At 35.1% G+C, this 15,528-nt stretch overlaps 1 protein-coding gene across 2 annotated transcripts; it reads left to right on the forward strand.

Moving 5' to 3' along the window:
* The first annotated feature begins 5,353 nt into the window (after window positions 1-5,353).
* LOC117340906 (BAG family molecular chaperone regulator 1-like) lies at window positions 5,354-14,097 on the forward strand. 2 transcript variants are annotated; one of them, XR_004535505.1, is made up of 8 exons: window positions 5,354-5,453; window positions 5,975-6,109; window positions 6,421-6,503; window positions 7,311-7,424; window positions 8,016-8,186; window positions 9,321-9,376; window positions 12,464-13,342; window positions 13,391-14,097. XR_004535505.1 is itself a non-coding variant. In XM_033902690.1 (7 exons), exons 1-7 carry the CDS (start codon window positions 5,414-5,416, stop codon window positions 12,477-12,479), a joined length of 615 nt encoding a protein of 204 aa, XP_033758581.1. In that variant the 5' UTR covers window positions 5,354-5,413; the 3' UTR covers window positions 12,480-14,097. The 2 variants fall into 2 exon arrangements, 1 of the variants encoding a protein (XP_033758581.1); XM_033902690.1 differs by having other exon boundaries at window positions 12,464-14,097.
* The last annotated feature ends 1,431 nt before the right edge of the window (window positions 14,098-15,528 follow it).

The following is a 15,528-nucleotide window of genomic DNA, read 5'->3' on the forward strand; positions in this document are numbered from 1 at the left end:
ACAATTTTTCAAGGTAAAACTTGGAAAAGTTTGGTTCCTTGTTGTATGGGATAAACAAGTTTGATCATTTATTTGATTCACAATATCAAAAGATTTTAGCTGACCGTACAACATGTATATAGGTTTGGTTTGGTTTATTTTGTTTAACGTCCTATTAACAGCTAAGGTCATTTAAGGACGGCCTCCCGTGTGTGCGACATGTATGCGTGTGGTGAGTGCGTATGTGTGTTTTGGGAGGCTGCGGTATGTTCGTGTTGAGTTTCCTTGTGATAGGCCGGAACTTTTGCCGATTTATAGTGCTATCTCACTGAAGCATACTGCCGAAGACACCCAGCAGCACACCCCACCCGGTCACATTATACTGACAACGGGCGAACCAGTCGTCCCACTCCAATTATGCTGAGCGCTAAGCAGGAGTAGCAACTACCATTTTTTAAAGACTCTGGTATGTCTCGGCCAGGGGACAGAACCCAAAGCCTTCCTCACTATAGCCTATACGTGAAATAAATGGGAATTATATAAGCTGATTCTTAGCTTAAGTAAACAATCTTTTTAACTTAAACTTAACATGTAATTAATGTTAAAACGACTTGCTAGATCTTCTAATGTGTCTACGAAGCATAATTTATGATGCAATACAATTACTGCCGATAAACAGTAAACGTGATGTTTAAAGGGACAATTTAGTCAAGTTTGTTTACTTTTTTATCATTTCACAAATTATTTCATGAAAGTGTACTTCAGTTCTCCTTATGAACTATCCTTGGTCATATATTGATACAAGTTTATGTTTTCCATGCGTTTTTTTAATTAATTGTAAGGGGGATCATAATCGTATAACCATACGATTTATATGCAAATGAGCAAGTCGTCTCTACACACTTTGTATGCACGTGTGCAAGCACAGCCCCGTCTCGTGACTGTAAACAACATTGGTTTGCATTTGAAGCTGTTAGCGGATATTTTAACTATAGGTTGCGGGTCTCGTACCAAACGTAGACAGTGAATGGATAAACAAAATATATGGAGAATTACCGTTTGGTCATGAATATAACAGATGTGAGTTTTTCGAACGGTTGCGACAACAATGAAGAAGTTCATACAGTTGCGAGGGGCGCGACGAATTACCCAAATCTACCCAAATCCACCCAAATCTACCCAAATCCACCCAAATCCACCCAAATCTACCCAAATCTACCCAAATCCACCCAAATCTACCCAAATCTACTATGTAAATCTAACAAAATCATACTTGAAGCTTATAATTTGGGAAACTGAACTTGTAAAATCACTCTAACTTCAGTAGCGGTTAACTCCCCTTATGCATATAATGTCAAGGAACAACAAAGTACGTAGAATATTGATTATATAACAAGCAATTCGTGAAGTCGATGTATCAAAATAGTATGAAATAATTCTTAGACAAAAGTCTTCTTTAATTCTAAGCAAAGCCTATATGTAAATATAAACGTCTGTATATCATGTTAAAATCCAGTTGTTACATACCCATATAATTTTTTACATACATTCATAACATTACTATGTATTTATTCTGTACATTTAAATAATTTCGATTATTTTTATGAACAATACAGTCGTATCCAATGTAGACATCTCGTAAGCATCTTGGTGTATACTTGTCCTCTAGTTTTGACTGGGCTGACCACATTGAATACATTTTAAAGAAAACTTCCATACGTTTAGGTACACTGAGGAAACTGAAATATGTTCTTAATAGAAACTCTCTACAGACTCTATATATATCTTTCATGAGACCAATATTAGAATATGCCGATATTGTTTGGGATGCACTACCACAATATCGTATAGGCAAAATAGAGCAAGTTCAAATTGAAGCTGGCAGGATAGTGACAGGTGCTACAAAAATTGTTAACACAGAACTGTTATATAAAGACTTATTCTGGGAAACATTATCAGACCGAAGAAAAAAGCATAAAATTGTCCAATTTCACAAAATGTTTCACAATAAAACACCAAACTATATGTTCCCTTGTACCTTCCTTACACTCAGATCTTCATGATTATAGAACCAGACAAGCTGATCAGCTCTTATCAGTTCAGACAAAAACAAATTATTATAAATCATCTTTCTTGCCGTCAGCTGTAAAATTATGGAACTCTGGATGTATGTAATGTCTATGAATTGAATAAAATACTGTTTAAAGTAATTTCGAATATCGTTAAAATTATGTCGAACAACAATATACGTATATATAGTAATTTATCTCATAATCTGTGCCACATATATAAAAACCACATATATCAAAAACTCTACACACTCTAAAATGTACACATACAATACTGTCATTGACTGATACAGTAGACAAATTTCAGTTCTCACTTTAGCCCGAACGCAAAGTGCACCTGACGAGTCTGAAATTGACTACTGAAACGTGGTGTATTTACCACTAAAATAAAAAAAAAATGCAAAATCTAAAAATAATTAAAATGTGTATCCAATGTCAGTGTCAAGTCAATATACTGGACTAACCCATGAAGAAAATGGTCTGGTTTCAACAGTTTTTCTGTGTCCTGGTTTTTGACGATTTCACGCGTTTGCGTTGACATGGCTTTTTGCCGCAAGATTGTTTTGGCCTCGGACACTGAAACTCAACATTTGAGGCCATAACAAAGCTGCTGATTTGGGAACGTTTCTTGTTTGCCAAAAATCTATGGAAATGAATTGACTTTTCTTCAGATGTTTTATCTTGCCAAATATGTGGGGCGACTTGAAAAGATTTTGTTTGATATGTTAGTCTAAAATTGCCTGTACCGTGCAGAGCACGCCTGAGATCCAGCATTTGCATCTCTGAAACCAGTGCCATTTTCGAGCTCGGGCAGTTTCTGTACTTTCCAGTCAACAACCTGTTTCAGTCTGTTATTTATGGATTCCGCATTGTTGTTAGGCCAAAGATGGGAGATTGTTTTGTTTTGAATAGACTCTATAACATATTATTTTCAGGATATATTTGATGTCGTGAGACCATACACATGCATCAAATCATAAACAATTATATGCGCGTGTCAATTAGTATACTCGAAATCATAGACCCCCGTGATGCTGTGACAGGTGTACCGAAATTTTCACACCTGCTGACTTTTTCACTTTCCCCTACATTCGCTCCATATATTTTAACTTGATACACATAAGTATTTCACCATACAATCAGATCTGCCTGATCAGGCTCAACGGGGGATGTGCGAGTTTCTGGTAGGGGTATCCCCAACCACTCTCGCATCTCCCTCGCCGTTGAGATCATTCATTTGGATCAAATACATAGCTCTTAATATACTGTTATTATATCAATATTATATGTAACCAATAGTACATGATTTGACTAAGTTAGACTTTTATATTTAATATAACTTATGTCAGTGAATTGTATCATGCAAATCTTATTTTCGAAGCCAATAAGATCCTGGCTATATGTACAAACTCTGAACTCGTTCTCCACTTTGTAATTTCTATTGCTGTTCACGTATATTACGACTTTGTATATTATAACATGTGCTAATGGGCAATATGGCCCACAGTTAATAAAGAAATTGAAATTGAAATTGATTGTTTAGCGGTATACATGATCGCAGTCAGGTACACGCGTTATTGTCTGAACGGAGTTGTGTAGATATAAGTATGCATCCATGTTTGAAAAGAAGACATGAATTACAAAACAACCGCATTTCCATTTGTTTTCAACTTTAGCAGAAACTTACATTTGCCGCTCAACTAAAATCATAATCTATTTTTACACGAAAATTGATATTCAAACATACATATATATAGATCTACTTGCTGTTTGTGCAAGAGGTTTACATCACTATCTCTTACTGAAAAAATAAACTTTTGTTATTTATGTTTATTTGTTATAATTTTATTGATTACATTTAAAATAAAGATTAATCATTATGTCGATATAAATGCATTAGCATTGAAGACGGCCGTCATTTCAACATATGAAATGACAAAATAGTAAGAAAAACTAGGTTAAACACTGACAAAGATTCCATTTCAAACTTCAATTCCTCGAAATCTACTAAAAATAGAAAAGGGACATTATGCTTCAATGTACTGGGTCTTTCTTAATAGTACCTAGATATATATTTGTCCAGATAAATGATATTTGTTGGTCGCTACAATTAAATAAATAATGGAACTCGTCTCCTATTTCGTTCTGGCTGCAACATATTACATGTACATATTCTATTTCCTCTTGTGATGTTGTTTAATCTTACAAGTTCAGAATATACATTTGGTGTTGGCAAAAGGGATTGGACAACAGGCTCAGCCTATATTAGTCTTTTCCTATAGATTTCCAGTTTAATGAACATATGAGTATTACAAAATTAGTATGTAGTAGGAAAATATTAGAAGTTAATAAACAAAGAAAACACATTCTCACTCACTCTCATACTACTATGTACTCGTGATGTATTTTTAATTGATAGAACTTTTCTATAAATATTTATTAATAAATGAGTATATAGACATAATATTATATTACTTATAATTTTGAAAGCGTTAACTTTTTTTAGAGAAGAACTAATAAGATTCTATATATATATCAGCTGGCAAGTCAACGGTACCATATAAATAGAACGTGAAGATTGACATATCCTAGAAGGTTATAAACTGTTATGATGTGATGTCGAATATTCAAATAAAGTGGACATTGGAAGAAGAAATGAATTTCGTTTTTAATATTAATATTAGATTTGGGTAATTCGTCGTGCCGGTTGCGGGCGAGTTTGCCGAGACTTGACCTAGATCGGCCTACGGAGTAATTTTGAGTGCGATATTTTTGTTCTGTACAGTACAACTTCCATTATCATAATTCCATTCGTACTTGTTACAAGTGTAACCCTGGTAAATACTAGCCGCAATATACCGCTCGGCTAGAGAGATCTTCTCTTTAGCTCGATCGGTTGAGCGTCAGACTAGTAAGCCAGAGGTCCCGGGTTCGATCCCTAGCGGAGGCAGTGATTTAAATTTAATTAATCATGTGCTCTGTTACATAAGTATTGTTCTGATTAGATCATGGATGAAATAGATCACCTAGATTGGTGTTAGGCCTACCGTTTGTTTGCATTCGTACACAAATGAAAATACAATCTATCTTTTTCTGCATACGTATCGGCCGCATACGTACATGACCCTGGAATAAACCTGTGTTTGGTCGATTTGAATTGTCAAAACAATAACTCATTATTGAATCTATCAATTATGATACATGTCACAACTGTTTGCCACGCAAGTTGTTAAATCGAAATCCAAAGAAATAAGTATACAACCAACTCTGTTCCCGCCAGAGGGCGCAATCATTCAAACGTTTGTCTGGATAGTTGCTTATAAGCGTTATTCAGATAATGATCAATTGTTGCTTATGGATTCAAGATGGCTGCGATATCACGATTGAAACTTGAAGTTATCTACGGTAAAAACACAATTATTTTGTTTATCCCTGACTTGACATATATGATTTTCTCTATAAATGTTTGCATTCTATTATATTGTTTATATTTCAGTTCTTAGTTGTACCGCCCAGTGGCTTGATTTTCATGTTAAGACATCTTTTGTGACGTGTTGTTAAGTTTCGGATGAGTGACTACCACAGTTTAAGTGAATCAACATCAATGTACCGGTTTGTCTACTTAACGTACTTGTCGTCATGCTTTCAGAGAGAGAGAGAGAGAGAGAGAGAGAGAACCTGAATAACGTGCAAGTGTTCAGTCAGACATTGGAATTATTTTTCGGGACATGAAACAATTATCATATAAACTTCACATATAGTTACAACTGTTATTACATGTATAGTAAATGATGTTATAAATAGGATTTAACACAATAGACTGAAATTCTGATTGATTAGATGTGCATTTTAAAGTGTTTTGTATATTTTCAGGGTCCCAAAAGCATGATTAGATGTGCATTTTAAAATGTTTTGTATATTTTCAGGGTCACAAAAGCATAAAATTGAACTCAGTCTACCTCCTAGTGAGGCTGGTGATACGCTGACTGTCGATCACCTACAGAAAAAAGTCCAGCAATTGACGGAAGTGCCACCAGAAAATCAGAAACTAATATTCAAAGGTTTTCTTCTGTTTTTGAATCAAAATCTAAATATCTCTATGCTAATTGTCTCTTAAAATCTGGTTTCAGAAAGTTGAATAAATATATCATGTGATGATTCTGAATTATTCAGAATACAAGTTGAAAATTAATGAAATTTGTATTTTTAATTCACTTTATAAAGGAGACACATGAATAGGACACATTTATTTAGAACCACATGGTATGACATTTTTCTGCTGGCATGCAGCAAAAGATTTGTCCAGAAAGGAATATGTTCTGAAATAATTGTATACAATATGTTCTGTGACAAATCTGTTTTTATGTTACAGGAAAGTCCTTAACTGGTTCAGAGAATTCGTTGTCTGAGTTTGGTCTTAAGGATGGAGTTAAGGTGATGTTGATTGGGAAAAAGGTAAATATTCACTGATTTACTGTATAAAGGGTTGTAAGATATAATTGTCTGAAGGATGGTCATACAGCATTCATAATTGAAGTATATATAGGTTGCCTTAGGACAGAATGCACTAGATTTGTACCAAATTCATGGTCACTGATGTGAGAATATACTTCTAGTTGTCTGGACTACAAATTGTCACAAAAGGGGCAGCGGTGGCTGAGTGGTTAAGGTGTCCCGTCACTTTAACACTAGCCCTCCACCTCTGGGTTGCGAGTTCGAAACCTACGTGGGGCAGTTGCCAGGTACTGACCGTGGTTTTTCTCCGGGTACTCCGGCTTTCCTCCACCTCCAAAACCTGGCACGTCCTTAAATGACCCTGGCTGTTAATAGGACGTTAAACAAAACAAACATACACAAATTGTCACAAGAAGTTGTGTTTACATTACCAGAATGAAAAGGAGGAAGTCTATAACAGCAATGTGATTTTTGTTTCCCTAATGTTTAATAACATGCATAACTGATCGGATAGTTATGTGTCACAGTGGTAACACACCTGTCTTTCACCTAAGTGGCTGGCGTTCAGCTCCCAAATTGGAAGTGAAAAGGTACGGGGTCACCTGCCCAATCATTTGGGTACTCCCGCCTCATAGTAAGACCACTCAAACATTTCCACTAGACCAACAAGAGTGATTAATTAATATAAGTTAATAAAACTTCCTTAGTTATTGTTGTAAAAAAGATCATGTTTAAATTGATATACATCAAAACCTGATTTGAAATATCACCAATGTTGAGAAGATTCTTTTGTGTATTTGTGGACAGCCTGTTCCCACAAATGATCCAGAGATGACCGGCCTTCGGAAAGTGGAAACAAGTCTGAAAGAGGAGGAGAAAAGATTAAGTGATATAACATACAGATTAGATGGTATACACAGGGTGAGTATCATTGTGAATTCAGGGATAACTCTGGAGGGGGCTATGGGGACCATTATTTTCCAAAATGGCCCACCAAAATTTTCAAATTCCTTGAATTTCCTATGTTTTGGCCCATCACATTTCTGAAATCTGTCAAAATGGCCCATTATCTTTTGGTCCAGGGTGAACCCAGTGAATTGACAGTCCAATATTGCCATTTTATCAATTCATAAAAACTACATTTTTTTCACATGTAAGTCAAAGATTTTACCAATTAACCAGGGTTTCCCTGAGATCATGAACAGCCTTATGATGCTGTGATCTTCCAAGGCACTCTACCCTAATTTCTCTAGGTTACATGAGAAGGGTATGGTATTAGTTAGCAAGCCATCGTCTACTTCAAGGAACCTTGGTTGTTGATGGCTACTTTTTTTTCTCATTTTGGGAACAAAATTGATAAATCAGTAATGAACAAAAAAATTGGAGATTTTATGCAATTTTTTCAATTGTTTTTTTTTACTTCATTATTGAATGATTTCATGGTAGAATAATATGCTCATTATAAACAAATGGACAATTGTTTGGTCTGACTAAAGTAAACATTAATTGTAGGGTTACCTGGATGAAGAGAAGAAGCGATACACCCTGATTAAGTTGGACAAAGATCTGGCTAGTGTTATAGAGAGCTTCACTCGTTTGTTGGAGAAATTGGACTGTTTCCTATTTGATGAGTTCAACAAAGAAGGGCGTGCTAAGAGAAAAACCATTGTGGACAGAATCCAGGTAAGGTGTAACATGGCAGGTGTTGTCCATGAAGCAGAAGGCGCTAATTCTTTCGGAACACATGGTCTTATCCTTATATTGTCTCAAAAGTCTCCATGCAAAGCTGTATTTTTTTGACATATTCTGCCCATGTTGTGTCAATTTTGAGAGAATTATGTTTTTGTTTTAATGTTATAATTCTCAGTTGTTTTCAAGATACAAACTTCAAACCAAACTTGATTATCTGTTTCAGAAAATTAAATTCATTGCTTGGAATTCGTCAGGGATAAAGTCTTTGAAAAAGTCTTCCGTCGTAAACAATTTATATCTTTGACTTCTTCTCCAAAACCGCTTTAACCAAATTCAATGCAATTTGGCAGGAAACGTCAATGACCAAAACTGTGAATTATATGGTCCCCACTCCCCGGGGGTCTGAGGGAGTGGGGACAATGAACTTTTCCTTGAAGATGTATAGTGGCTGCAATAGCTTAGAGCGAGTGACATGTAACCTTGAGTGAAGATCTGAGGTGTGTGGTTCTTTGCTCTCTACCCATATTGGTTTGTGTTTTTTCGGAAGCTGAGAAATGGGCTGGTCTGTGTTGTTGTTGTGTCCTTGGGCAAGATACTTTACACATATTGGCCACCTGTTCATTGAGGTAGTCACCAACTACAACAGGGAGACTCTGCCTCATCCCTAGCTGTTCATGGGGCAAAACAAAACAAAAACATTGAAGATGTATTAAGTCCAGAAAAGTTTAAAGGAACTTATATATGTTACATTTATCTCAAATTTACAGCTGGACTAAAGAGCAAAACAAATTGTTGTTCAAGAATAAACTGTCTCTCTCCACAGAAGTCTTCCAATCAGAACATAATACAGAATCGAATGGCATAATGCACAAAAAAACAAAAAACTAACAAAAAAAAACAAAAAACAAAAAAAACAAAAGTAACTGCTTGGGTAATGTACTTATCTCCTGTATACCAAGTCACTTTGGCTAACTTTTACCATTTTAAAATTAAGCATTTTTTCACTTATTTTTTTTCAAAGTTAAATATCATAAGATGATTAAGTAAATCAAAATCCATGAAACATTGAGTATGAAACTAGTAAAATCCTAATATCAACTTTAAATTTTTATTTTTCTGTTGCAGACACTTCTGGATCGCTGTGATGGCTTGGTGAAGGGTGTAAAAGACTTGAAAATCAGGTTTGCCATATTTTGACCCTTGACCTCTGTACTCAACTCTGAACTTTCACTCTTTGATCTTGGCACTGCACCTGCATGAACTTTAACCTCTACCAAACTTTGGATTAACAAATTTTACCAAGTGGACTGTTATTGGGATTCTTTTATTTATTTTCAATCATTGGTAAAGGAAACAATATTTCAGTCGTGAAAAGGAAGTCCTTATTCCCAGTTGTGGATGTGTTTTTTTATTTGATTCAGAGTTGATTATTGAAAATATAACTAAATTCAGAAAAGGCATTATGATAGTACAGAGTCCAAAATATTACATTTTTATGTGTGCATATTTCTACAGATAAATCAGAGTGTTTTTTCTTCTACTTGCAAATTTATAGATTTAAAGATATTTTCCAGAGTTGACAAAGTTTTAAAATATGTGTTTTTAATTATATATTTGAATATATATTTATCTGTGTTGTTTACTTCTTTGTATACTTTTAAAAGTTTTACTTTTAAATCAGATGATTTTTTGAGGACTAGGTTAGTTGTGAGCATTAAGAAATGACAATAAACTTTAAAATTATCGATTTACACAGGTGTTTGAGAAAAAAAATCTATATTTTCCAGACATGAGGATCAGTTATGTTACATTTAGTACTGTATATCTATTAGAAGAGTGTAGTCATCATTTGATAGGATAAGTGTATACAGGTGTTAATACCTGATAGGTATATTGGTGTGGATAGTAGAGGAGGCCGATACAATGTTATTTGAAATCCAATGTAGGTAATAATAAAATAAGACACTGTATGATCACACTTCAAGAACTCAAGATAAAATACTGTCAAATTTGTGAGATGAAGTAACATATAATGGGAGCAAATAATTAGAATAATGTTCACTGATATTTAAATGACATGTATACATATTGTTTTTTGGCCCGTGAAACATGTACCAATTGTAAGTCGATATGCAGCATTCATTTTGGTTTTCTTAAACATAGGATATAATCTATATCCTCACACCAATATTGTCTGTTTTAATTGATATAACTACATAATGTATCATGAAAATCATATGAAGGTTTCTTTTACCTTGAATATAACACAAGAAATGCTATTTTTGTATGTTGAAAACTGGTAGATAATTATAATCAGTCTGATAATAATGAGTCGATGTAATCAATCATCACTTTGTCAGTAATTATGACTATGAGAGTGAAAACAAAACAACATCAGGTATTTTTAATGGATTTATTTCAACTTAAGACATTTACCTGAAAACTGGATGCAAATTTTTTACATGAATATCAAAGATGCTATGACTTTAAATCTCTTTGTCAAAATCGAGGGTTTTTTTTTGAAATAAAGTTTAATATTTATGGTTTACAGTGATGATTTTTATGTGACAATGTTCACATTATTTCATGGAGTATGTCGATGACAAAGAAAATGATTAATCTGCCTTGCATAATAGAAATTATATACTTAACCTCTTGCATGCTGATACTGAAAAAATAGGTATGATTTCATTTTTGAGACATGCATGTAAAAATTTGGAAAATTTCAGCTACCAGAATGATTCTGGTTTGGGAGACATTAATTTTCCAAATCATTCACAGACTTGTCTCCTGCTTTACCAGCACCTAGTTAATGACAAACTGCTCATTCTTGCAGCAATTAATCACCATCATGGCAACAATACAGTGACGTCACGGAGATAATTCAATAATGCTGTGGCATTAATTCAGTTACGTTACATCAACGTGGTGTTGCACTGTTTAAATGAATAAAAAAAAACGATAGGAGAAAAATAATCCTCCCCTACCTTGAGGACACGACAGAGAAATCAGCAACTCAAGAGGTTTGTTTGGACAGAGTCTCGGGTATTATAACAAACCAAACCTGTTGGTGATTTCTTTACCACACCCTCAAGGGGAGATTATGTTAACCTTGTGTATTTTGCTTACTGCACACCACCAGCACTATGTAGCATTCTTGTTGCACTTGGAAATTTTGACGGGATGTCGACCTAGATGTAATTATATTCCCTTCTACACCCAAATAAAACACTGGTATTTCAGTCAATTGAAATGGGGCCTTTCAGTTTGGAGTGAAAGTTAGTGAATTGGGGGCGGACATTTTCATAAGTTAACTAAAAAAAATTGGAATTTATCTTTAAATGGAATAATTTTAACTTTGAATGAGGCCCGTTATCGGCACCAAAAAGCTGACATCCTGTATTATGTTTACTGATGGATGGGAAATATTAATAGATATTGGGAAGGATTATGTATAGAGGGATCAAGGTCACTTATTTGCATGTGTATATTTTGTTTGCTTATTTGGAATGATGCACAATATTTATTGTTTTCGTGTATTTTGAATCATGCTAATCACAGGCTTTTTATATATAATTATGACCAATTCAGTATTATGTAAACCCATGAATTATTTTTTGTGTGGGGTTATTGAGCGTTATTTTGTATTGTTACATATTCTGTTGTCTGTAATGAGCTTTTTCTGCAATAAAGTTTGTATATTTGATTTGTTTCCCCGTTATGTTCTATTATATTGATATATATTCAGATTGAAAATAGGTAAATATAGCAACAATATCGAGCAATTCTTCCATCCCATTCCCTGATGAAGACAGAATGAATGAATGAAACATGTAACGATCATAAACAAATGGTGGAGAACCATGATTGTGCTGGTAACTAATAATATTGATCAATATAATATTTAAGTTGAATGATGGACTTTGGTGTTGACAAATAAGATGGAAAATTTGGAATATATCATAATCAATATAGCATAGCTCTGTATATAATTCTACATGGTGAATGTTTACATTGATGATGTAATTAATATTGAATTTAGTATTTTTGTATTATCCACTGTATATGTCTTAAAATTTGGCAAAACAAACTACGGTATTTATTTAGAGTTATTTCAATATTTAAAGAACAGGACACTTTCCCTTAGGATTCTTACACAAAGTTTTATTATGGAAGGAATCTTCAATTATCAGGTAAGTTAACATGAAATCTATTATGATTTTATTATTCATATGCATAAATGGTTCAAATCTGCTTTTTTGTTCTAGCCAAGAAGAGAGTTGACAGAGTACAAAATGTTGACGACTAGTACAGAACTATTACAGTAACAAGAGGTAAAGATGGAATGTGTGGACACAAAGATCTGGTTCATAGAAAACTTAAACACACAAAGATCTGGTTTGAATAACAGATTGTGATGAAATGTTTGGTACAAATTCCATCTTTAAACACAAGGGGCTGTGATAATTCAGTCAATAAGAATGCCATAAAACTACCTCAGGTGAAGATATGAGGAGAGCATTTAATCTCTAACAATTTGTGTTTCTCAGGAATCATGCATCACCGGCCACCCTGTGGAGTTGTGGCTTTGTGTCCTTGGACAAGACACTTTACCCCAATTATTATGGATAGTTAGTAACATGCCTTTGGTGTTGTTAGTGAGATAGCCATCAGCTACTCCAATGATACTCCCCATGTGTTGTTCTGTGAGGTAGCCACCAGCTACTCCAATGATACTGCCTGTGTGTTGTTCAGTGAAGTAGCCACCAGTTACTACAATGATACTCCCTGTGTGTGTTGTTCATTGAGGTAGCTACCACCTACTCTAATGATGCTGCCTGGGTGTTGTTAAGTGAGGTAGCCTCAAGCTACATCAATGTAGTCCCCATCATGCCATGTATTGTTCATTGAGGTAGCGACCAGCTACTTCAATAAGACTGTGCTGTTCATCGAGGTAGCCAACAGCTACTCTAATGATACTCCCCATGTGTTGTTCTGTGAGGTAGCCACCAGCTACTCCAATGGGACTCCCTGTGTGTTGTTAGTGAGATAGCCACCAGCTACTACAATGATACTCCCTGTGTGTGTTGTTCATTGAGGTAGCTACCAGCTACTCTAATGATACTCCCCATGTGTTGTTCAGTGAGGTAGCCTTCAGCTACTCCAAGGGGACTCCCTGTGTGTTGTTCAGTGAGGTAGCCACCAGCTACTCCAATAGGACTCCCTGTGTGTTGTTCAGTGAGGTAGCCACCAGCTACTCCAATGGGACTCCCTGTGTGCTGTTCATTGAGGTAGCCACCAGCTACTCCAATGGGACTCCCTGTGTGTTGTTCAGTGAGGTAGCCACCAGCTACTCCAATGGGACTCCCTGTGTGCTGTTCATTGAGGTAGCCACCAGCTACTCCAATGGGACTCCCTGTGTGTTGCTCATTGAGGTAGCCACCAGCTACTCCAATGGGACTCCCTGTGTGTTGTTCAGTGAAGTAGCCACCAGCTACTTCAATGATACTCCCTGTGTGTGTTGTTTATTGAGGTAGCTACCAGCTACTCTAATGATGCTGCCCATGTGTTGTACAATAAAGTTACAAGAACATGAAGCCAAAACAATAATATTTTCTTCGGACCTGTTTATATAGTGATTCTTATGACTTTTCAAAGAGTCAACTCACAATAACAATAATTTCATATCAAACTTGACTCTGACTTTAACCTAATTGCTCTGGATGGCATGTAGTTCTGGTCTCCCTTATGTTGTTCAGTGAAGTAGCCACCAGCTACTACAAGGAACCTCACCATTAAATGACCCTGGCATTTCACGGGGCGATAAACCAATCAAACGAACTGGTGTGAGCTTTGATGTGAATGTGTGATTCAGTAAACAAATAAAGAGCATTAAGTTTCATTTTGTAAGGTTTTATTTACTAGTAATATACAAGGATGTAACATACAACCACCAATATGGTGATTACATTACCTAGAGAGCAGCAAACATTCCAACAGAAGATACCAGAGATACAGTACATCTTTATTAGGTTTTATACCAGAGATACAGTACATCTTTATACCAGAGATACAGTACATCTTTATACCAGAGATACAGTACATCTTTATACCAGAGATACGGTACATCTTTATACCACAGATACAGTACATCTTTATACCAGAGATACAGTACATCTTTATACCAGAGATACAGTACATCTTTATACCAGATATACAGTACATCTCTATACCAGAGATACAGTACATCTTTATACCAGAGATACGGTACATCTTTATACCAGAGATACAGTACATCTTTATACCAGAGATACAGTACATCTTTATACCAGAGATACAGTACATCTTTATACCAGAGATACAGTACATCTTTATACCAGAGATACGGTACATCTCTATACCAGAGATACAGTACATCTCTATACCAGAGATACAGTACATCTTTATACCAGAGATACGGTACATCTCTATACCAGAGATACAGTACATCTTTATTAGGTTTTATACCAGAGATACAGTACATCTTTATACCAGAGATACAGTACATCATTAGACCAGAGATATAGTACATCTTTATACCAGAGATACAGTACATCTTTATACCAGAGATACAGTACATCTTTATACCAGAGATACAGTACATCTTTATACCAGAGATACAGTACATCTTTATACCAGAGATACAGTACATCTTTATACCAGAGATACGGTACATCTTTATACCAGAGATACAGTACATCTTTATACCAGAGATACAGTACATCTTTATACCAGAGATACAGTACATCTTTATACCAGAGATACAGTACATCTTTATACCAGAGAGACAGTACATCTTTATACCAGAGATACGGTACATCTCTATACCAGAGATACTATACATCTTTATACCAGAGATACAGTACATCTTTATACCAGAGATACAGTACATCTTTATACCAGAGAGACAGTACATCTTTATACCAGAGATACGGTACATCTCTATACCAGAGATACTATACATCTTTATACCAGAGATACCGTACATCTTTATACCAGAGATACAGTACATCATTATACCAGAGATACAGTACATCATTATACCAGAGATATAGTACATCTTTATACCAGAGATACGGTACATCTTTATTCCAGATATACGGTACATCTTTATACCAGAGATACAGTACATCTTTATACCAGAGATACAGTACATCTTTATACCAGAGATACAGTACATCTTTATACCAGAGATATAGTACATCTTTATACCAGAGATACAGTACATCTTAATACCAGAGATACAGTACATCTTTATACCAGAGATACTGTACATCTTTATACCAGAGATACA

This window comes from Pecten maximus, chromosome 13 (genome assembly GCF_902652985.1).
Source record: "Pecten maximus chromosome 13, xPecMax1.1, whole genome shotgun sequence".
NCBI classification, from domain to species: Eukaryota; Metazoa; Mollusca; class Bivalvia; order Pectinida; family Pectinidae; genus Pecten; species Pecten maximus.

Coding starts and splice junctions, on each gene's coding strand:
- LOC117340906 (XM_033902690.1), top strand. CDS start 5,414: ATGGCTGCGATATCACGATTGAAACTTGAAGTTATCTACG. Junction 6,504..7,310: donor TGATGTTGATTGGGAAAAAG/GTAAATATTCAC, acceptor ATTTGTGGACAG/CCTGTTCCCACAAATGATCC. Junction 8,187..9,320: donor CCATTGTGGACAGAATCCAG/GTAAGGTGTAAC, acceptor TTTCTGTTGCAG/ACACTTCTGGATCGCTGTGA.